A 22,491-nucleotide genomic window follows, 5' to 3' on the forward strand; every position below is an offset into this window, starting at 1 on the left:
ATGGACACCCTTGTTCAAGCTCACCCATGTCCCTAGAAGACAAGAGGTTTCCCATAACCAGCTTGAGCTCTTCATCCCGTCCAGGGGTCAAGCTCACCCATGGCAAGGTGATGCATCTGTGCGTGAAGGTTTCGCTGTGAGAAGCCACTGTCCAAACCTGGTAGGCATCACAGCTCAGGAAAGATGTGTCCAGTGTCTTGTTCTCAGAGAAAAGGGGATTATTTGGGGCTACTCCTGCCCTTCTCTTGTGGACTGAAGTTAGATGTGATGGTCTTTTTCCTTGCCCTTGGTGGGCACTCATGGGGGACAGGGTTGAACCAAGACCCTTGGCTGACCTTCCTCCTCCTGCAAGCCACAGCAGGGTGGTTGCCAGTCACCAGGATGTGGGGGGTATGTGCAGAGATGGGGTCTCCACCTCCCCAGTTTGCCCTCAGAGCTGACCCAAGAGAACCTGACTGGAGGGAATTGCTGTTCTCTGCCTGTGCATAGGAGAGGAGCTGAGCTCTTCCAGCCAGCCTTCGACCCCAGTCACCAGCAGCAGCTGGTCCCAGAGCAGTGCTGGACCATGAGCCAGAGCCAGATCATGAGCCCGGTGCACCCATCCCATGCACAGCAAGTGCAGGGCATCTCCTTGGGCAGGCACGGTGGTGTCACCACTGATTCCATCAAGCTCTGTCCCCGTGGGCCATCCCCCCCATGCCGGGTGGGCCATGCTGGAGGAGGAGGAGGGGTCAGGATACTCGTCAGCTTTGCTTGAAACCACTGTGCATCCAGCAAGCAGCCACCAAGCCCTGGCTGCGTGGTCTCATCACTCTCTAACATAGAGCCCTCTGCAAGAGGGTCATGTCCTGGCTGTGTGTAACATCCCAAGGAGGAGGTGGCAAACCTGTGACAGCAGAGAGCCTCTCCTGCCCGGAGCTTGTATCCTCAGTAGCAAGGGGAAAGCAAAACACCTGGAAAACCTCATCCCTGCAGGATGCAAATCCCCTTAAAAGTGATGGTGGAGATGCGCAAGGCAATTATTGAGCTGAAAGCCTTTCTCTTTCTCCCCAGAGGTTGACAGTGGGCTTGCCACTGGCCGCCTGCTCCCAGGCAGCTGATGCACATCTCCTCGGTGCTGGGAAATTCGCCCTTCCCAGCGGAGCTGGCTCCGGCTGTCAGAGCCCGGGTCAATATATGGTAATGGGGCTTTGAAACGGTGCTGCTGCGGGAGACGCTGCCGAAGACTCTGATTCACAGCTTCCCTCCGGTGCTTTCTCCCTGCAGTGTGCACAGGGAAGGAGAATAAAATAAATAAGAGTAGAAGGGAAGGGGAGGAAGGGAGCTTAAATTATACATGAGGGCTAAGTTTCCAGGGCTCCTGAGGGCAGCTCAGCTGAGCAGTGGGGGGGGGCGGATGCGGTGGCCCCCTGTGCACCCCATTTTTGCAAGCACCCAACTGCAGAGCAGGAGTCGGGGTCTGCCCAGGAGCACGGCACCGTGCTGGCCTGCCTGTCTCCCTGCTTGCTGTCACCGTCCTGTCCCCATAGGTCAAATCTGGAGGGTGCCACAGTCCCAAGAGGGATCCCCTCTGGCATAGACTGTAATTAGCATTACCTGAGAAGCTGCTGATGAGGACTGGTGACTGTCTGGTTTTAATACCCCGTGGAGATGCCTCCACAGGGATGTGCCCTCACCCTGGTCCAGGGGACTGGGCTGCCCCGTGGCAGCAGGCAGGGACGGGACTCCCACCGGTGAGTGTTGGTGTGAGGCATTGGGGGGTGTCACAGAACCACGACCCAGCCGGGGTGGTGCGAGCAGGGGAGCAGTGGGGTCCCCATAAGTCACTGTGGGGGGAGAAGTGGGTGCGTGGGTGGTGCTGGGTCTGCCTTTCCTCCACCCCCTCTTCATTTTGGCACTGTAAGCAAATTTGTGATCTCTACCAATTTAAGGAAGAATCCCCACGAGCTCATCCCTGGGGCTGAGAAATGGAGGAGCTCAGCTCCACCCCTGCAGTCGATGGTGCAACTCCCTCCCCTGTTCCCGAAGCAGCAGGGCCGGGGTGCACCTCGCTGGGGGGGTCCCATGCTGCCCGGCCCCGCGGTCTGGGGACCAGGGTGGCCTGGGGGAAGCCCAAACCCTGCAGCCTGGGCTCACACACAAAGCTTTCGACATTCCCAGCAGCTTCCACAAGATGGACCTCGGAGCGAGAGGAGGTGCCGGGCAGGGGGACCCGTCCCATCTCGTCCCATCTCATCCCATCCCATTCCGTCCTGTCCCGCCTGCTCTCGCCATGCCATCCGGAGGAGGCTCAGAGTCCGGCCAGGCGAGCCCCAGCATGGCACGGCGTCCCGGGCTCGCTCTGCTGGCCCTGCTGGGGCTGGGGCTGGGGGCGAGGGGCTCACCCGCCTGCCAGGACCCCCATGGCCAGCCCCGCCGCTGCATGCCCGTCTTTGAGAACGCTGCCTTTGGCCGGGCCGCCCAGGCCACCAACACATGCGGTTCCCCCCCTGAGGACTACTGCCTGCAGATGGGCGCCCGCCACGCCAACGCCCTGTGCCACCGCTGTGACGCCACCGACCCCCGGCACCACCACAACGCCTCCTTCCTCACCGACTTCCACAGCCAGGAGGAGAGCACTTGGTGGCAGAGCCAGTCCATGGCCTTCGGCATCCAGCACCCCAATTCCGTCAATATCACCCTCCACCTGGGTAAGTGCCGGCGGGACCCCCCGCGGTGCCGGCGAGCAATGCCGGCGGTGGGTGCGTTGAGACCTGGGTGCGCGGCTGGGGACGTGGATGCTCCTGCACCCTGCAGCTCTTGGTGCTGCTTTCGGGTTAAAGACAGGACCTTCCCCCAGGGCTTTTAGGGGGTGCAAGGAGGGGGATGCCCTCTGCGAAGCGCTGCGGGCAGATAACTGAAAGGACCTGGGGAGGGTCTGCCCCATCCCTCAGCTGAGCCCCCGTCCCTTGCAGGGAGAGGATGTCAGCGGCCGTGCCTGTGCCGCTTGCCTGCCAGCAGTGCCTGGGGTCCCTGCTCTCCCGCTCACCCCAGGCTGCTTTTTACCGATTGTACAAGTTTGCGGAGCAGGAGGCAGGCGAGTCCCTACCCCCAGCCACCCGCTGGGAGAGCCTTGCCCACTGTGGGGGGAGCACCGTGGGTGCCAAGCCCCTTCTGTTTCACCCTCGTGCATTGCTGAGGACACCTGGTATGTCTCGGGGGGGCGGGGGGAGAACGTTGCACGCTGTGCAGCCTGGGCGGGTTTCCCTAGCTGGGAACTGACCCCTAAGTTTTAAATATTGTGCAAGCTGCCCACTTGGAGGGTACTTAAACCCATGGGGCATGCCTGGCATTTTGAAAAGGTTTTTTAATGTTTTCCTGCCGTCTAAACTATCCTGGCTATTGGCCAGCACTGTAAAATCTTCATTCCCAGCCATCTCCTGCCATCTGCATGCCCGAGGCGGGGAGCAGAGGGGCTGTGGTCAGAGCCAGTAAGGGGACAGCCGAGCGCCGATGTGGCACGCAGCCGTGCTGGTGGGACCCGGCGGGTGGCGTGGGGGCGATGGTGGAGGGTCTGTGCTTGCCCAGCAGGGACGGCGGAGCTGCCCGGCTGGGCAGAGGTCGCCGCTTTCCCAGCCTCCTGCGAGCGGGCGGACATCTGGTCCTCGTCTGCAGGCTGGGGCTGGGCTCCCCACCGGGCATGAGAAGCGATGCCGGAGGAGCCCGCCAGCCCCGCTCCCTGCTCCCGCCAGCCCCACGGGAGGGGATCTGCCGGCCCCTTGCCCGTCTAACACAGGCTGTCACGTCGCCCCAAATTCCTTTGTATTTGACCTGGAGCGTAGACAACCCGAATGCAACCTACACGGCTGAACAGGCCACCACCGGCTCCTCCGGTGGCCGGTCCCCCCCTGCTGCAGGTGACTTCCAGCCTGGATTTTCTTCCTTTCAGCCCCCAGCACAGGAAGCTGGTGGTCATCCCCGGGGCGGCCAGGCGAGTTTGTGCCCACCAGTCCCAAGCCAGCACGTGGGAGGTGTGTGGGCTCCCAGCACCCTGATGCGTGCAGCGTGTGGGCTCCCAGCACCCTGATGTGTGCAGCGGCCCCTTGCCCCAGCCTGAGCTCCCTGAGCCTCGGGGCTTGCTTCCCAGTCTCTGCCTTTCTCCTGGCTCTTCCCCAGCTCCTCTGCAGACCCTGTTGGACTCTGGTTTCCAGTGGGGTCTTGGCCAGTCCCCGTGACCACCCTGCTGTGTTTGTCTCCTGTTAACACATCCAAGGCCATAACGTTGCTCTGAGCTCATCTTCAGCCCTGGTCCCTGTGTCCCTTCCTCAGTCGGAGCATCCCCTGGCAAATGTACCCTTCCTTCTGCATGGCTCGTATATCTTGCCATGATAAAAAGTGCCATTTTGGTGCCCAGCACATTGCTGTCTGACCTTTCCCATAGCTGCCGGGCCCCGTTATTGTCCCAGCTGCAGACTTTTTTATTGCTACCTTAATGCTTTCACTTGGGTTATGGAGGAAAAGCCCAACTGGCCTCTGCAGCCCCCCAGGACGTGGCCCAGGACAAGTCCTTGCTCGTGAGCTCCACCAAGTAATTGGGTTTTTTAACCCACGTAGCACGTCCCTGCCAGCCTGGTCATCTTGCTCAGTCCCGAGTCAGACGTCTTGTAGTTCCTCCAGCGTGGTTACCTGGGGAGCTTATTAAATAAGATATCGAATGAGTTGGACAAGACCTGTGTTTACCTGCATGCTGTTGATTGGCGTTAATTAGATTATCATCCTTTAAATCTCTCTTCTCTGCGAGGTTTCAGCCATGCCGTTACAGTGCATTGGACTTGGAGCGGATCGATAATCCTGAGCGCCCATGGCCATTGCATTTACCCAGTCAGATGTCAGGGAGGAACCCAAAATATTGGCGGGCTTGCAAAGGCAACAGGCACCAGGGCTCCTCGGGTAGCTCTCCGAATGCCAGCAGCTCCTGTCAGAGTGTTTGGATTTGCCGGTATCTGCACCTGTGACTGATTTTCCTGTGGGATGCGAGCCTGCGGCAGACTCCCGGAGCTGAGGTTTGGGGGGGCCAGAGGTGGCTGGGGACACACAGGTGATGTGACTGTCCTGCACGGTCCTCTCTCCTCTCCAAAATCCTCAGCCTGGAACCCCCAGCATGGTACGAGCTGCGGTTTGGGCGCTGCGGGGGGCAGGTGAACACTTTGTTCGGATGACAGCAGAGCTGGGAGAGCATCCGGGGGTTCTGGTGCTGTCACCCTCAGCTGCCTGTGCACCCTCCCAGCATCCCTGTCCCACAGCACGCCAGGCTTTGGGACACATCACGCCTTCCCGAGCAGGAAAGGGAAGACAACCAGCCCGGGTTATTTTCTGGATTTTTTTTTTTCCTAAGCAGAATTTGGCTGATTAAAACGTCTGTCTGGGACAAGTACACGCTCCTCGGGATGATTCCCCATGGCAGCAAGTCTCCTCCATCCCAAGCTGGAGGCACCACGTGGGCTCCCCCAGCCCAGCCGCCCCCTCCCCTCGCGTGGGGCCGCTTGGGGCAGGGGCTGTTTATTGACACGGCGCCGAGCTCCCTTCCTCTCCCAGAGGAAACTGCTCTGGGAGGCGATGGCCCCGACCTCGCTGTTTTGGTAGACATCCCCCCAGGGACCGTGCTGTCTGGGAACCAGCGCCCGTCAGGCATCCCCCACCGTGGGGTGCAGGGCAGGGGCACCCCCACTGCCGCCAGCCCGTCGGGGGGTCCCGGGGAGAGGTGAATTTGGGGAGAGGCACAGGGGAGTGCGGCGGCAGTAGGCCAGCCCAGTTGCAGCCCCTTCCTGGCCCTCGTCACGTCCAGGTGGGCTGTGAGCGGGTCCGTGCCCCCGTGGGTGCTCCCTGTGTTCCTGATGGGAGACAGCTGCTTTTCCCAGCGCCGGTAGCCAGGCTGCCTCGGCTCCCCCGCAGCAAAGTCGCAGCACATATGCGACAGTATTCATATGGGCCCAATTAAAGGCTTGTTTTCCTAGTCCCGGAATAACCCCTCTAACATTCCCAACTCATTATCTTTTCAAATAAAGCCAAAACCTTGCAGCTAATTGTTTTGCGCTGTCAGGAGCAGTGCTGTTATGGAGCAATCCAGTCTTTGAGCTGGTCCTTCATCTCTGGCAATTAAGCGGTTCTGATGTTCACTTTGGTGGTTTCTTTCCCCCTTTTTGCTAATTCTTTCAAGCGCTTCCAAAGCTGCGCCAGCCACCCCAGGGACTGGTGGCCTCTCTTTGTCTTCATCCCAGCAAAGAGGGCAGTGATGCCGGGTCCTGGCATGCAGCTCCCTGGGAAGGGACCGGCCTTGACCCTTTCCACCTCCCCCATCCCTGTGTGATCGTGGCCCCGGGGATGCTGCTCTTCCCCTCCCGGCTGCTGGTTAGGACCTGGCTTTGCAGCGGCTCCTTGCCCGTGCGACCTGCCTGGTCCATCCATGCAACGGGTGCACGGCTGCGGTGGGGCGAGAGCTGATTTGGGGCTGGACGAGGTTTGGGCTGCAGCAAGGAGGAGCTGGTTAAGGGCAGCTGGATGGTGGTTTCTCCTCTTTTAGCTGTGGCGGGGAAAGGGGGACAGTGGGAGCGGGGGGATGCTGGCAGCCGTGCAGGACAGGGCGCCGGGATTTCAGCCCTGGTGCAGGCTGTGCTGCCCATCGGGTGGCTGGGAAAGGGTGACGGTGTGGTGGGTCTGTCCCCAGGCAAAGCCTACGAGATCACTTACGTGCGGCTGAAGTTTCACACCAGTCGCCCCGAGAGCTTCGCAATCTACAAGCGCAGCCACGCCGAGGGGCCCTGGGTGCCCTTCCAGTACTACAGCGCGTCCTGCGAGAAGACCTACGGGAAGCGGCAGCGGCACTACCTGCGGCCGGGGGAGGACGAGCAGGTGGCTTTCTGCACCGACGAATTCAGCGACATCTCCCCACTGAGCGGGGGCAACGTGGCTTTCTCCACCCTCGAGGGACGGCCCAGCGCCTACAACTTCGATGGAAGCCCCGCGCTGCAGGTGCCGTCAGGGCGGGAGGGGGGCGGGTGCATGGTCCCCCCAGGACCGGGTGCAGGAATGCAGCCACCCAGGGTAAAAGTGCCTGCGATGCTCTGCACCCCCATAGGAAATGGGGCAGGATGCGTCCCGGTCGGGGTGGGGAGCTGGTGGCCCAGACCCCTTGCCAAGGCGCCTTCCCCGTGTCCCCTGCAGGAGTGGGTGACTGTCACCGACCTGCTCATCTCCTTGAACCGGCTCAACACGTTCGGGGATGACATCTTCAAGGACCCCAAGGTGCTGCAGTCGTACTACTACGCCATCTCCGACTTCTCTGTCGGCGGCAGGTGAGGGGCAGCAGGGCTGGGGTGAGGGCAGGAGAGGGGAGACCTTCCTGGGGCAGCGGGGCTTGTGTTGCTCCTCCTGTGACCCTGCTTGGTCCCTGGCCACAACAAAAGAGGGGTCCTGGGGTGCCAGCAGAGAGGTGTCCCGAGGCCACAGGGGCTGATGGAGGAGCTTGGAGTCGGCATGGCCCCAGCCCGAGGAGCCAGAGCAGCTGATGGCGGGATGGGGGAGCTGATGTGGGACAGAGATGTTGGTGGCACCCACTTGGTGCTGCCCGTGGGCTGTGCCACACGTGCCCTTTCCCAGCTGGGAGGAGTGGGAAATCTTGTCATCCCGGGCAGCGGGGCCAGGGTAGCTCCCAGCCGGCCAGCGGCCCCCGTTGCTGTCACCTCACCCCCCCGGGCCCCAGCAGCTGGAGCTGGTTAGCATCTCGCACGGGCCACCCTCAGCGTGTGACCTCCCAGCTCGCTGGGCTGGGAGCTCCTCAGGGACATGGCGGGTGGCCTTGATGCCGGCACAGCCCAAGCTGCTTTTGGCCCCGCTCCTCGCCCCACAGCCACCCCAGGCGAGCCGGCCCGGCAGCAGGGCCGCATGCTGCACAGCCTGGGCACCGTCCTGCTGCCAGCTGCTGCCCACACTGGTGCTCAGAGCGGCTTGTCCGCACGCCGGGGTCTCGCTGCAGGTGCAAATGCAACGGCCACGCCAGCGAGTGTGCACCGGACGAGGCTGGGCAGCTGGTCTGCGTGTGCCAGCACAACACCGCCGGCACCGACTGCGAGCGCTGCCAGCCCTTCTACCAGGACCGGCCCTGGGCTCGCGGCACCGCCGAGGCTGCCAACGAGTGTCTCCGTGAGTATGTCCCGGGCTGGCTCCGTGGTCACGGTGTGTGGCCAGCCCCGACCGGCTGCACTGGTGCTGCATCGGCTCGTCCAGCAGCTCCTGCTCTTCCGGCACGGGAAGAAAGTGCCTGCTCCATTTTGTAAGGCTGCTCTGGGCGGGCAGGGAGGATTTGCACCCCAGCACCCTGAGGATTCCCTGACGCTTCCTTACCCCATGAGTGCAGCCGTCTGCTCCGTGCGCTGGTGCTGCTACCACCTCTGCTCCCAATGGCAGAGGCATTGCCAAAAGCTCGTGTCGCTGAGCCAAGCAGCCCCTCTGGCTCACCCAACCCCACAGGAGGTTGCTTTAACCCCTGGGTGAGCCCTGTGCCCCCCAGGTGCTGACCACCCCTCCTGCCTGCCCCCCCCCCCCCCCAGCTTGCAACTGCAGTGGCCGCTCAGATGAGTGCTTCTACGACTGGGAGCTGTACCGCCGCAGCGGGCACGGGGGCCGCTGCCGCAACTGCCGCGACAACACGGCCGGGCCCCACTGCGAGCGCTGCCGGCAGAACCACTACCGCTGGGAGCAGCGAGCAGCCTGCCAGCCTTGCCACTGCCACCCCGCAGGTGCGTGGGGCGGCGCTGAGCTGGGCTCCAGCTGCAAAACCCCTGCTCCGGCTGGGGCTCGGCTGGGAGGGATGGTTTTGGTGGGTTCTCCCTTGCCCATGGTCTTCCCATCACCTCCCCTGAGTCTCTCCCTGGCTGGGCAAGAGCCTTAGGGCTGGCCGGGGTCCCCGCAGGCTCCCTGCAGCTCCAGTGTGACAGCTCGGGTACCTGCCTCTGCAAAGCCAACGTGACGGGCTGGAAGTGCGAGCGCTGCAAGGACGGCTACCACAGCCTCAGCGAAGGCGGCTGCAGGTGAGGAGGAGCCCACCTGCTGGCAAGAGCAGCGGGACAGGACAGGGGCTCACCTCGTGCCTTCATCTCGCCCCACCCAGACCCTGCGCCTGCAACCCAGTGGGCAGCGTGGGCACCTGCGACCCCAACACGGGGCATTGCACCTGCAAGGAGAGGGTGGAGGGGCACTTGTGCGACAGGTAAGTACCATGGCCTCAGGATGGGGATGCGACCACGGCCCCTTTCCAGGCTGGGCTCTGTGCCGGGGCTCGGTGGTCAGTGCAGAGCAGACGTCCTCACTCCCGTGGGGCATTGCTGCTTCCCCAGCCCCTGCACACAACCCTTCACAGCGGCTTTGCGATGGGAATCCTGCGGGGTCGCTCCCTGCAGAGGCCGTAGCTGGCTGCTGAGGCCGTGGGGCTGCATCCCTCTGGACCACGGGACTGGGCTCACTCAGAGCTGCCACCAGTGTCCCCCTGGGATGCTGCTGTGGTCCCCCACGGCTCTGCTGGCCCCATGCCATGTGCTCCTGTTTCCTCCCCGTGCCTAGGTGCCAGCTGGGCTGGTTTAACCTGCATCCCCACAACCCTGCCGGCTGCACCAGCTGCTTCTGCTACGGCCACTCCACCGCCTGCATGGCAGCAGATGGCTACGAGGTCACCCACATCCGCTCTGACTTCAGCCAAGGTACCCACCCCCGGCCCCAGGTGATACAGAGGGCACAACTGCACCAAGTCCAGCCAAAAAACTCTGGCAGATTGGGAAGGCTGGGGCTGAGCATCCCCCTTTGGGGCTGACTGGTGGTTGTGGTTGGAGGGGGTTTTCTCTGGCTTGCCCCTATTTTGCTGTTAAACCCCTGCTTTTGCCCCCAGTTCTGTGGGGACAGGCTCTCCCTGGCTCCCCACGGTGTCCCTCCACGTAGATCTGATCCCAGGGCTGTGCGTGGCTCAGGGAGGGCTGCGGGGCTGGGCACGGCAGTCTCACCACACCAGGGACTGCAGGAGCACTAAAAATCAGCTCAGAAAGATTAAAGCCAAAAGGATGGAGCCTGGTGGGAACTTTCCCATTTATTCCCTCCCGTCCCCATCCTCGGCTGGGATGAGGCAGGGCAGACGGGGGCTGGGGGGAGCGCGATGGGGTGCTCTTGCCCAGCTGCAGCCAGGGCTGTGCGCGGCAGGGCTGGATGCGTGCGGGATGTTCGGGGAAACCCTGCCATCTGCCGCACAGCCCGACGTGTGCAGCCCTGGCTGCGGGCACACCGTGGCCCCCACCGCAGCCCCCGCTCACAGGGACCCCCGCCTGCACCCCGGCAGGGTACGGGCACCCATCGGTGGCAGGCCAGCTCTCTGCCTCGCCTGTACCCCGACGGGGTGTGCGTGCCAGCGAGCAGATGGATGCGAACACGCCAGGCGCGGGTTTATCCTGATTGCCTTTAAACCATGCTGCCAATTGCTGCACTGCTGTAATGTCTTCCGCGGCCTTGAAACGGAGCCAGGCTTTAAACCGAGTCCTTTTTTCCACCCTTCATGCGGCCAGTTTGGGGCTGCTCCTTTAGGGACAGGTTTGGCAGAGCCCTGGGCTGGGTTGCAAGAGGCTCAGCACGGCCGGGCAGCGCGGGGCAGGGTGCTGCCCCCCCGCCCTCCTAAAGCCCCGCTCCCCAAAATGCTCCCCAATCCGCAGCTGAGCTGGATCAGCTGGAAGTTTCCTGTGCTGGGTGAAAGGGTCCCAGATTCGGGATGATTTGATAATCGAGTGCAGCCCACTCGATAGCTGGGAAGGGATTTCCAAGTTTTTGTCCTGTGGATGCCTGGGGCTGGAAGAAATAACTAACCCTGGGGAGTTGCGGGGGGGGAGTTTAACTGATTTCCGAAGGAAACCAACTCAATGCAATTACACCCCGTCTCTCCCTGGGCTTCCTGCGCGCTCCAGCCCACAGTAACGTTGGAACCGCAGCACAGGCAGGGGGGCAAAAGTTTAAAGATAATAATTTCCTCCAAATCTAAGAAAATAAACAGATGAGGGGGGATGGCTAGGGCCACTCTCTGGTGCATGAGAGCACAGAGCCTGAGCAGAGCAGGGTGTTACAAAGTGCTGGCCCCTTACACGACCCTGGGGAGTCTCAGGAGGAGGGAAGAGCCCCCGAAAGCAGCACCCTGCTGGTGCTGGGCTGGCGAGGACTTGCTGCTCCCTTCCCCCGTGCGTGCACTGCCGCTGTGCGCCGTCACACAGGGCTGGAGGGCTGGGCTGCCGCAGCTCCGGGCACTGCCGACCTGCCTCTGCGTTGGGCTGATGGGGACATTGTCACCGAGTGGGATGGAGAGGAGCCGGTGGATTTTCTTGCACCAGGTATTGTGTGTGCTGGGTCCCTGGGGTCCTGCTCTGCCGTGGGGACCCCCCCAGTGCTCTCGTGGGACATCCCACCTCTGAGCTGGTGCATGAGGTGCTGGGCTCCACCCCAAAGCTCAGCGTGTTTCAATAACACGAGGCAGTGGGGGGGGATTGGGGTGGTGGGCTGGGACCACAGGAGAGCAGTTTGGAGCTGGCCCTGCTCCAGGAGCGTGACCGTGGTTCCTGGTGATGCCAGTGGGAACAAGACCATGTAGGGGTACATGTCCTACAGACTTTGGTCCTCTCTCCCCTCGCAGAGAAGTTTCTGCAGAACCAGCGTCTCAGTTATGGGCAGCTCCTGTCCCTGCTGCTGGGAGTGGAAGGGAATGGGATGGGGATGGAGACCGGGGTGCTCCTGCTCCAGGTCCAGCTGGTGCTGGAGGGCGAGGGGATGGAGATCACCATGTCCAGCAGTGAGAGCCAGCCCCAGCACGGAAAGCAGGCTGTCACCTTCAGGTACCCGTCATGGCACTTTGGGGAGTCTCGGCTGGGTTTGGGACACAGCGTGTCTGATCTTGCCCTGTGCGGTGGGGTTCAGCCCCGCTCCCTGCCCCCCTTGGGGATTTAACTGTGCCCCCATCACTGCGCCCGGGTCTCGAGCTGAGCTGTCCTGCGGTGGGTGGCTGTCAGGCTGGCCCTGTCCTTCCTCCCACGCTCCTTCTCCGACAGGCTGCATGAGGCAGAGGAGGGTGCGGAGCCTTCGCTGTCGTCCTTCAGCTTCCAGCGCCTGCTCTCCAACCTGACCGCCCTCCGTCTCCGCGTGAGCCGAGGCCCCGTGCAAGGTGGGTGGCTCCATGCAATGTCCCCATGGGGACCAAGCTGGGATGGGGCTGGGAACATCGAAGCAGCATCAGGCTCTCAGGGCCAAGAGGCATCGCAGGGGGAGTGTTGGGGCAGGGGCTGGCTCCTCTTGTGAACACCCCTGGGCTCTCCAGGCGGTATTTTGGGGTCTCCTACACCTGTCTGGAGCATTTCCAGGCAGGATGGAGAGAGCAGGACCAGGGGACCATCCCATCCTCACGCCGCTCTCCCCTCTCGCAGGCCGGCTGTCCCTGAGTGAGGTCCAGCTCACGTCCGCCCGCCCGGGGCCGGGGGCACGGGCGGGCTGGGTGGAGGAGTGCACGTGTCCCTCGGGCTACACCGGGCAGTTCTGCCAGTCCTGCGCGCCCGGCTTCAAGCGGGAGATGCCCTTCGGCAGCCCCTTCGGCAGCTGCGTGCCCTGCGCCTGCAACCGGCACGGGGACTGCCACCCCATCACAGGTGTGCACCCCCCGGCCCCCGCTCGCCCTGCCGCCGCGTGAATGGGTGACAAATCCATGACTTTTAGCTTGTTTGTGAGGGATGCTGGAAACTGCCCGTGAGGTTGCGGTACCCAAAACTTGCAAGTTGAATTGCTTGGCTGGTTTTAGGGACTGCGTTCATACCACAGAGATAATTAGCAAACTGCAATAACGGTGGTAATTTATAATAAGAGGGGCATCTTTCGTGGTACTTTATGACCTTAAAGGAGAAAGAAGGAAGGGTGCTGGTCCTCAGAGGAGTGAGGAGGCAGGGGTCAGGGCAGGAGAGAGGCAGAGGGTTCCAGGATGGGTCTCAAGCAGCATGGCTGCCCGAGGAGCGGAGCAGGACTGAGCACAGCCCTGGTGCCTGCAAACTGGGGGTGAACCTGAGCAGAGAAACAAGTAAAAGAACAGGAAAATATAACGGTGCCAGGTGTGCGGGAAGGCACTGCAGCAGGGACTGTGGCTTGAAGGGAGGAAAAAGCAAAAGCAAAGTCTTCAGGGCAGTGTGGCTGTGTCTGGGGTGGTTCGCAGGGTGTCGGCTCTCCCCTCTCCTCCAGGCAAAGTGTCCGGATGGCTTTTACTGGGGAAGAGGGGCAGGGTTGCAAACTGCTGCCCTGGAGCTTGAGGTGGATGCATGAAGCCAGCACCAGCCTCACTGCTGTCAGCCCCGGGGAAAGGCAGATCAGGGCCATGAGGGGCTTGTGAGATGCTGCTTTGCTCCCCGTCCACCCCTGCAGAAAGCAGCAGCTCCGATCAGTGCTGAAAAGAGCTCGGAAATAAGATGATGCTTTCGGTACCCGGAGGGAGCCCCGGGTGTATGGTGAGGATGGAAAGGGCTGGAAGAGGCGCTGTGCTCAGCCAGTGCCCCTGCCCTGCCAGAAGAAACACGGCAGCAGCTCCGCACACTCGTCCTCATCTCACAGAGCCGGGGCTGGCACTGCCGACCGCACGATCCCCAGGGATGGGGCCAGGCTTTTGATGTCCCAGCCCAGGCGCTGCCAGCCCCAGCCAGCCCGCACACTTCCTTTCGTTTATTTTTCCACTCCTTCCTGCCACCCACTTTTCCTTTATTTTCCATCGTCTGGCTTCGTCTGGATGTGGGGAAAATGGAAAAATACCCATTTCCTCCTGCGCAACCCGCCCGGTATGACCTGACCCCACAAATCACAGGGAAAAATCCTCCCCCTGGCTCCTTTTCTCTCTCTCCAGACAAGCAGAGCGTGTGCCAGGAGGTGGGGGGTTCCTTGAGCATCCTTCCTCCTCCTCCTCTTCCTCCCAGCTGATTTTGGAAGGCAGTGACTCACCGGCTCGGCTCGCAAGGAGACGCTCGCTCCCCGCTGGGTGCCGGCCGGCTCTTGTGTTTTCCATGACAGGCTGGAAATGACGCGCCTGGTCGCTGAGAAATGTGTTGTCGATTATCACAGGCGCCAACAGACTCGGTGCACGTTGATGGTGCTGCCTGCGTGCGCCAGCGCTGCCTGTCCCCGCACCGCAGGGCAGTGTGGGGCTGGCGTTGGGGCCCCGGCATCCTTTCCAAAACCTCCGTCCTTGAGCAAGGACAGGACAGGCAGGGAAAATGTTCCGAGTCCTGGTTGGGGCTGTGCAATCCCAGCGTGATCCCTTGGCCGGAGCTGCGCATCCCTCTCGGCACCCACGGTGTGCTGCGTGTGGCACTTGGCTCCCTGTCACCCCTGTGGTCCCCACTATTATTCGGGACTGGGTTTTTGCAGACCCTCAGCTCTGTTTTCCTCCTCACAGGGCACTGCCAGTGCTTGCACAATACAGAAGGTCCCTCCTGTGAGCGCTGCAGCCCCGGGTTTTATGGCAACCCCTTCACAGGGCGCTTCGATGACTGCAAGCCGTGCCCGTGCCCTGGCCGCTCGCCCTGCACCGAGGTGCCCGGCAGCAGGGAGGTGGTCTGCACCCACTGCCCCCCGGGACAGAGAGGTGAGGCTGGGGGTGGGCGGGCGACGGAGCCGCAGGCAGCGCCGGCACAGCGGGACCCTCTCCACCTTTTCACCTTCCCCAGGAAAACGCTGCGAGCTCTGTGATGATGGGTTTTTCGGGGACCCCCTGGGGCAGAGGGGCCCCGTGCACCCCTGTGTCCCCTGCCAGTGTCACGGGAACGTGGATCTCAACGCCGTGGGAAACTGCGACCCCGTGTCAGGCCGGTGCCTGCGCTGCCTGTACAACACGACGGGCGAGCACTGTGAGATGTGTCGGCCGGGCTTCTACGGCGACGCGCTGGCTGCCGACCCTGCCGGGAAGTGTGCACGTACGTATGGCCCCAGGGGTTGGCCCTGCTCCCCTGGGTCCCACCGTAGCCAAAATCCTCCCATCAGTGGAGGCAGAGGGTGGAAGGGGAATGCCCAGCAGGTTTAGGGGCTGATGGATGGTCCAGGTTGGCCCCAAATGCTCAGGAACGGCCTTTGCTCCCTCTCTTCGCTGCTGTCCTTCCCTGGAGATACCCCAGTCTGCAGGGGCTCAGGCTCCTGGAGCCCTGTTCGATGGGGGGACGCAGCCCTCCCCGTTGTGAGGGGCTCAGCCCCAGCACCCCATTCCCGCTGCCCCAGCCCCGTGCTGGGATGTAAGCAGTATTTTGTCTCCCATAGCTTGTGATTGCAACCCCGACGGCTCAGTCCCGGGGCTGGAGGGCTGCGATCCCGGCATGGGCCAGTGCCACTGCCTCCCGCACGTGACGGGCAGAACCTGTGGGCTCTGCCAGCCCGGCTACTACGGCCTGCAGCCTGCCGTGGGGTGCAAGAGGTATGTGGGGCATGGCGTGGGGCTGCGAGGGGACAGCGGTGGCTCTGCGCCCCGGGCTCTGGTGTCTGCTCTTCGCATCCATTGCTCGCTCATCACCCTCCATCCCTCGGTGCCAGCTGCGAGTGCCACGCGACGGGGTCGCGGGACAGCGAGTGCCACGCGCTGACGGGGCAGTGCTCCTGCCAGGAGGGCGTCACGGGGAAGCAATGTGACCGATGCCACCACGGCTTCTTCAGCTTCTCTGCCAGGGGCTGCCGAGGTAATGGGGATGGGGACTGCGCCTCGGTCCCTAAACCGGGGCCGGCAGCCGCAGCGTGACGCCTTTCTGCCACCGTCATAGCCTGCAACTGCTCCCCGCTGGGCTCCGTCACCCCGCAGTGCCACGAGAACAGCACTTGCCTCTGCCGCTCTGGCTTCGTGGGCTACAAGTGTGACCGGTGCCAGGCCAACTTCTTCCCCGACCCGCCGAGCTCCGGCTGCCAGCGGTGTCCTGCCTGCTATGGGCTGGTGATGGATAAGGTACAGCCCATGCCCTGCTGAGGTGCGTGCAGCACCCCGACCCCCATGCTGCCTCACTGTCCCCCCATGTCCCCCCATGTCTCACCCACAGGCCGACCAGCTGAAGGCCAGGCTGCAGGAGATGGAGGAATGGCTGCAAAAACCAGGCTGCGACGCCCGCCCAGGCCAGTCCCCCATGCTGGGAGACGTGCCCCGGGGAGACGGGCTGCCCGGCCCTCACCTCCCGCAAGGTACGGGGGATGCTTCTTCCCTCTACCATGGGGGGAGCCCCACATCACCCCTCCAGGGACCCTCTGCTCCCGCAGGGTGCCATGATGTGCTGGGTGGGCGCAAGGAGGTCCCAGGTCGGCGCTGGGCTCAGCATGGGTGATGGGGTGACTGAGAAGGGGAGGACAGCGCGGGGGGGCATGCCTGTTTGTGTAGGACAGAGCACGCAGGGAGGTTTTGAAGCAGCCGGTGATGGGCATTACGGGGGGCTGAGCATCAGCACACAGAGGGTCCTTTGGCTGCTGCATCCCTGGGTCCCTCCGGAGCACCCGGGGGGGACTGTCTTCCCCTTTCGTTAGCAGGCAGGGGCTCAGGGCTCGGGCATGGGGCAGCCCCACAGGCAAGTGGGGAGCCCTGAGCACCTCTGTGGGCAACAGCAGCTGCTTGTGCTGCCCACAGGTGCCCAGGCCGCCCTCTCAACGCGGGTGGGGTGGCTGGCAGAGGCGCTGGGCACCGCACGGGGCCATCTCAGCAACGCCAGCCAGGCCACCGGCTGCGCCAACCATGGACCCCCCAAGACCTGCGTCCTGCTGTCAGAGATCGGGGCCGTGCTGCAGTCGGTGCAGCGGGAGATCCTGCATGCTGCGGACACCCTGGCTACCACGGTGCGGGCTCCCGCCAGCCCTGGGCTCCCAGGGAGGCTGGTGGCCATCCTGGGGGGCAGTGGGATGTGCAGGACTGGTGGGGTGGGATGTGTCCAGCACCATGGGTGAGTGGGAAAGCCCAGGGTCCATGTGGGTATAGCCCTTCCTGCAGCTGAGTCAAGAGGAGCTAGTTCCCTTGCTCGCTCCTGTTTGCAAACCTCCTCCAGCCCTTCAGGAGGTTCTCGTTGGTGCTGGGCTGGTGGAGTCCAAGGGTCCCTGCTCCCCAATGGGGTCTCACTGCTGATGTTTGTGTTTCAAGGAGATTCCCCAGAAAATCCCTCAGCAGCCCACGAACTGGAGCCGCCGGGCGCTGGAGGCACGGGCGCTGGCTGAGAGGTGTGCCTGCACATCTGATCCCGGCACACACAGCAGAGGAGGCTGCCTGCCTGTCTGGGGCTGCAGGATGGCCGCTCCTTTCCCAGGAAGCCAATCCTCATATCATCTCTCTGGGTGTCCTTGTCCCTGCAGACATGAGGATGCCGCGGCGCAGGTGGAGGCGGTGGTCGGGAGAGCGCTGCGTGCCTCCAACGCCAGCTCCGAGCTCCTGCGGAGCCTGCTGGAGGGGAATGCGACGCGGGATGTGCAGCGTGAGCTGGAGGCTGGGTGAGGGGCTGGCAACAAGGGGGGGCTGGCAGCAAGGGAGGCCTGGCAAGGCACCACAGCCCCTTGCCTCGCCTCTGGCCAGGTCCCTGTTACAGGATTCGGTCGCAGTGATTTGGCAACTGCCCAACAGGGACATGCTGAGTCCCACCAAACTCATCGCACCGTAGTGTTGCAAAGCGGAGAGCCAGGGCACTCTGTGCTGGGGTGGTGTCAGGGAAAGCCCCCAGCATTTCCCCCTACATCCATGCCCAGGGCCAGGTCTCAAGCTGTCATCTCCATCCTTCGAGGGATCGGAGGGGCCTGGGTGACAGCGGCATCCTGTCCACATAGGTATGAGGAGGTCCAGCGGGTGCGGGAGGAGCTGGGTGCTGGCATGGCAGAGGTGGCAGTGGAGACCAGGAGAGCTTTCGCTGCCGTGCAGCAAGCAAACGCAGACATGGCCAAGAAACTTCTGCAGGTGGCTGCACTGGGGCAGGTGAGCAGCGACCAAGCTAAGGCTCCTGCTTGCACCCCTACCCCCTGCTTTACCCGTTGGGCAGCGCTGCCTCCCGAGCTGGGAGATGCTCTCATGGAGCCTTTGGCATCCCTGACCCCACAGCAGGCGCTGCCGGCGCAGGCTGGAGCCCTGGCACAGGACCTGGCAGCGCTGGAGCAGGCAGCAGGGGCGCAGGAGCCATCGGCTCAGCAGGCCATCGAGGCGTCCCGTGCTCTGGCAGCTGAATTGAGCCAGGAGCTGCAGAGGACTCGCGGCTTCGAGCAGGTAAAAATGCTGCTCCCTTGCATGAGGTGTTTCTGCAAAATAAGTGATGGGAACCCCCTGTTCCAGCTGGAGCTGTGGGCATGCCAGGCGCATCCCTCTCCTGCCTCCCACCCGGGGCACAGGGGGTTGGGTGAGCCCCATCCCCACGGCTCCAGTGCCCGGAGGGACCATGCCTGCAGGCAGGGGGTTGGGAGCAGATGCTTTGGGAGACATCTCCCCTCGGGCTCCTGGATCTCCCAAGGACCTTGCCTGTCAAGCGGGAGCAGGCTGGGTCCCACATTTCCCAGCTGGGTGCAGCTCTTTGCCCCCTCCCCAACCTCACTCCTGCTCTCCTCTCCCCAGCTGCGGGACCGCGCTGGCTCTGCCCACAGCACGGCCACCTCGGCCATCTCACATGGAAAAGCCGTGCTCTCCGACACAGAGTCCCTCCTGGCCAGCTTGGAAGGTAAAAGGCACTGGCCAGAGCATCTCTGGCGACAGCTCGGCTCTCATCACGCTGGCTCTGGGTGCCAAGGGGAGAAAGGACCAGTTTGGTGACAGCCAGGTTGTCCCCACAGGCATGAGGAAGGTGCTGGGGCATCGGAAGGGCCAGGCTGCCCTGAGCAGGAGGATGGCACTTGTGCAGGACAGGGTGATGGTGGATGCCAAGAGGAAGATTAAACAGGCAGAGAAGATGCTGGGAAACTCCTTGTCCATCTCTACCGCAGCCCAGAGGACGGCCAGGGAGGCTGAGCAAATCTCTGGGGACAGCGCCAAGGTCCGAGCGGAGGGACGTGGGGTGCGGGGAGCCTTCGCCGGGCTGTGGGGCACAGCTGGGCTGGCAGCCATCGCAGGCAGAGCCCAGGCTGTTGCAGGTCCCAAATACAGCTTCTGCTGCCCCTCCAGCACAGCCCACCCTTGTCTGCGAGCAGACTGGAGGGGTGGACCGACCAGGGCCCCAGCCTGGGAGCCAGCCACAGTCCCCCCACGTGTCCCCAGGTGACTGTCCCCATCTCCATCCCTTTGCAGAGGGCACAGGCTGTGCTGCAGGAGAGCAAGCAGGCCCGCAAGCACGCCAGCCAGCTCGCCATGCGTGCCAATGAGAGCCAGCGAGAGCTCTCCCGGCAAGAGCGTGTGGCTGAGAAGCTCAGGGAGGACCTGGAGGAAGCACACCAGGTGAGCTGGGTCCCCTTGGGCAGATTGTGTCCTCCAGAGCCTGGAAGGGGCTTTGCCCACAGCACAAAGCATAGGGAGCAACCCAGCTTTTGGGCTCCACTGTATGGGGAATGCCTTGGGGACGTTCCTGGGATCCCCTCCCCTTTCCTGTCCAGGGTCAATGGTGTTCCTGATCTGGGTGTCTGTCTGTGTTGGAAGGTGGGGACAGAGGTGAGTGAGATGGCAAAAAGTCTCCAGGAAGCCCGGGGCTCGCTTATCTCGGACATCGAGACCCTGAACGACCTGCTGAGCAGCCTAGGTGAGACCCGGGTGGGACCTGGTCGCAAGTTCCCAGGAGAAGGCCAGGCTGTCGGGGCCTGGGGCTCTCCTGCTCGCTGGCGCTGGGTCTCCTGCTCGCTGGCTGGCCATCCGGGCTGAGCTGGGTGCCCTTTGGGTGAGATCACTCATGTTCTTAACAAAGCTTCTTGAGGGATCACATCCCAAGGAAAGCCCTCATGCAGAATGGGGCTTGCTGAATGTGTGTGTTCGTGCCTGGTGTGGGGACACTGATCTTCCCTGGCACCTCCAGGAGGAGCAGGGCTGGGTCAAGGGCTCAGTCCCTTTGGAGCCCAGGGAGGTGCTGGGCTGGGTTCACCCCTTGTTGATGGTTGGTTTTGCTCCAGTTCCTCCTGCTTTGATCATCTGGGTACATTTCTGAGCGCTCCAGGACTCCTGCATCCAAGAAGTTTTGCAAAGGGGTGGAACTCATGACCCATCTGTAAGAGAGTGACATGCCCAGGCCCTCCCTGGAGCCACAGTCCTATTTGCTTTATCTGTGATCACTGGGAAGCTGCAATGCCTCCATGCCCCACTGCACCCGCTCCCTCCACTTTGCCTGGTGCCAAGGGTCCGAGGCCCTGGAGCACGTCCAGAGTCTCTCCTGCCTGACTCTGTCTCTCATCCATGTCTTCTCCCCTTGTCCAGGCAACCTGGAGCAAGCCACGCAGGTGGAGGCGGTGCTGAGCGCCGGGCGGCTGCAGCTGGAGCGGCTGTGGCTGCGCCTGGCTGCGCCGGACGCCCTGGCCAGCCAGCTCAGCCTGCTGCGACAGGAGGCGGCACGGCAGCGGGAGAAGATCCAGGCGTTCGAGAGCGACTTGGCCGAGATCCGAGCCGACAAGCAAAACCTGGAGGACATTTTGCGGAGCCTCCCCGAGGGCTGCTCGAAGTGGTAGTGACGGGTCCCTGGCCGCTGCCCCATCACCTCCGTGTCCCACCCGCACAGGGAATGGCAGAGCGAAGGACACCCTGCGTTCACCAGCATCGATCCCTCCTGCTGCTCTTCACGCTGCCCTCCATACAATATTGCACCCCAGGTCCTTATCTGCACCAGTTCAGGGTCAGCGTCCCGAGTGCTCTGCGGCATGACTTCAGCCACCAGCTCTGTCCTCGAGGCAGGGGGACAACCAGCTACCAGGGACCATGGACGTTTCTGTGCAGGAGATGGAGCCATCGCAGGGTTTGTCTCTCACCATGGAGTGAACAAAGAACCGTCACCACCAGGGAGGGACAGCTTATCAAATATGTAAAGTACCAAAGCTGTAACACACGGCAATCGCTCCTGCCCCAGGAGATGAGAGAGGCTGTTCCGTGCATGCTGGATGCTGGTCCTGCTGCACAGCACCCCATGGTGTGATGCTCACATGCTGTGGTCGCAGAGGTGCAGGGATGAATTTTGGGGAAGCCATGCAGAGAGCTGCTCACCCGAGGGCATGCGGCTTGCCTGCTTCCCGGGGGAAGGGAGCTTGTGGCAGGGAGGGCAAATCCGGGGCCAAGCAGGAGCAAAGCTGGACCCTTAACCAGCTCCTGGCAGGCAGGTGGGGCATCCTCTGCCTGCTGCAGGGAAAGAGCAGCTCTGCTCTTGCTGTTCCCCTGCTCCAGGGTAGCACAAGGTTGCCACTGCTCACATCTCTGGCCTTCGTGTCCTGTCCCAGCTCCGCTTGGCTGACTGGATGTCACCAGGTCTGGATATAAACCAGCTCAATTGCCGGCGTTCCCAGCGGCTGAGTGGTGCAGCAATGCACCGGGCAGGGAGGTGGGAGAGCTGACAGTTGCAGCTGCATCACCCCACAGCCCCGCATCAGCACCCACACACCCTCCCCACTGAAGAGGCCTCGAGCTGGCTGGTGGCACCGGGCTGTGCAGCCAGCGCGGGCTGGCCGGGGAGCAGCTGGACAGGGCCAGCTCCTGCCAGTGTCGCTCCCGCTGGGTGGCAGAGGTCGGTGGCTGCATCGCCTTTAAAGGAAAGGCATGTGTGTTCACGCCGTGCTCCCATGCGGGCCAGTCTGTGGGGCCACGCGGGCAGCAGAGCCAGGTCCTTGTTCAGCTCACCCTGCGCCGGCTGTGCCGTGACTCCAGGTAGCAGCTGAAGTCACTCCCACAAGACCAGAAATGAGTCCCCAGGCTGGAGCTCAGTGCACTTGGTAACCTGTTTTACCTGTGCTCTTCTGCTCACACTCCTGGAAATCAGGTTTGCTGAAGTCTTTTGTAACGCTGTTATGTAAAACTGCTGCCATAGACGTGGGATCCCCCCAGCGTTGTCTGCGGTGGGTCCAGTGGTCTGGAAGGGACCCGGGATTTTCCTACCATCTCCCTCCTAATTCTGCACAAAAGGTGCCCAAGGAGTGGTGTGCCAGAGCTGCAGCACAGCAGGAGTGTAATGGCAGGGGCTCCCCTCTCGCTGCCCAAGGACAGCTCTGCAAAAGCAAAACCACGTAGCAGTGAGCACAGCGTGATTCCGTTTGGCCAAGAGGCAGGGAGCCACAGCCACTTACCATCTCCCTGGGAAGACAATTACACATCTCCAATCAACACACAAATTTGCTGCTGTTACAGAAATGTCAAGCCTTTGCCTTGTGCCTGCTGCTGAAGATGTGGTTCATCCTCCCTCCTGCTCTCCCTGGAACTCTTTTTTTTAGCTGGTGACACCTGCCTAGAGCTGTATCCATTAAAAATCCCTAATATAATACACAGCTGCCCATCCACCTGAGTGCATGGCAGCAGGAGGGGCACTGACTGTACCCACG

The 22,491-nt window shown here is 62.5% G+C and overlaps 1 protein-coding gene across 4 annotated transcripts; it reads left to right on the top strand.

The window, feature by feature from the left end:
* Positions 1 to 2,257: 2,257 nt before the first annotated feature.
* Positions 2,258 to 22,431, top strand: LAMC3 (laminin subunit gamma 3). 4 transcript variants are annotated; one of them, XM_054848659.1, is made up of 28 exons: positions 2,258 to 2,690; positions 6,704 to 7,008; positions 7,201 to 7,331; positions 8,012 to 8,178; positions 8,586 to 8,774; positions 8,948 to 9,065; positions 9,146 to 9,244; positions 9,595 to 9,731; positions 11,274 to 11,390; positions 11,690 to 11,888; positions 12,102 to 12,214; positions 12,474 to 12,692; positions 14,474 to 14,662; positions 14,745 to 14,990; positions 15,328 to 15,481; positions 15,598 to 15,740; positions 15,822 to 16,000; positions 16,092 to 16,230; positions 16,667 to 16,872; positions 17,171 to 17,247; positions 17,380 to 17,514; positions 17,845 to 17,989; positions 18,113 to 18,274; positions 18,617 to 18,719; positions 18,832 to 19,031; positions 19,283 to 19,429; positions 19,628 to 19,727; positions 20,393 to 22,431. In XM_054848659.1, the coding sequence occupies exons 1-28, from the start codon at positions 2,273 to 2,275 to the stop codon at positions 20,638 to 20,640; spliced, it is 4,785 nt and encodes a 1,594-aa protein (XP_054704634.1). In that variant the 5' UTR covers positions 2,258 to 2,272; the 3' UTR covers positions 20,641 to 22,431. The 4 variants fall into 4 exon arrangements, with proteins under 4 accessions (XP_054704634.1, XP_054704633.1, XP_054704635.1 ...); XM_054848658.1 differs by having other exon boundaries at positions 2,309 to 2,690; positions 18,116 to 18,274; XM_054848660.1 differs by lacking the exons at positions 18,832 to 19,031; positions 19,283 to 19,429; positions 19,628 to 19,727; positions 20,393 to 22,431 and having other exon boundaries at positions 2,309 to 2,690; positions 17,380 to 17,498; positions 18,617 to 18,711.
* The last annotated feature ends 60 nt before the right edge of the window (positions 22,432 to 22,491 follow it).

This window comes from Grus americana, chromosome 20 (genome assembly GCF_028858705.1).
Source record: "Grus americana isolate bGruAme1 chromosome 20, bGruAme1.mat, whole genome shotgun sequence".
Classification (NCBI taxonomy): Eukaryota; Metazoa; Chordata; class Aves; order Gruiformes; family Gruidae; genus Grus; species Grus americana.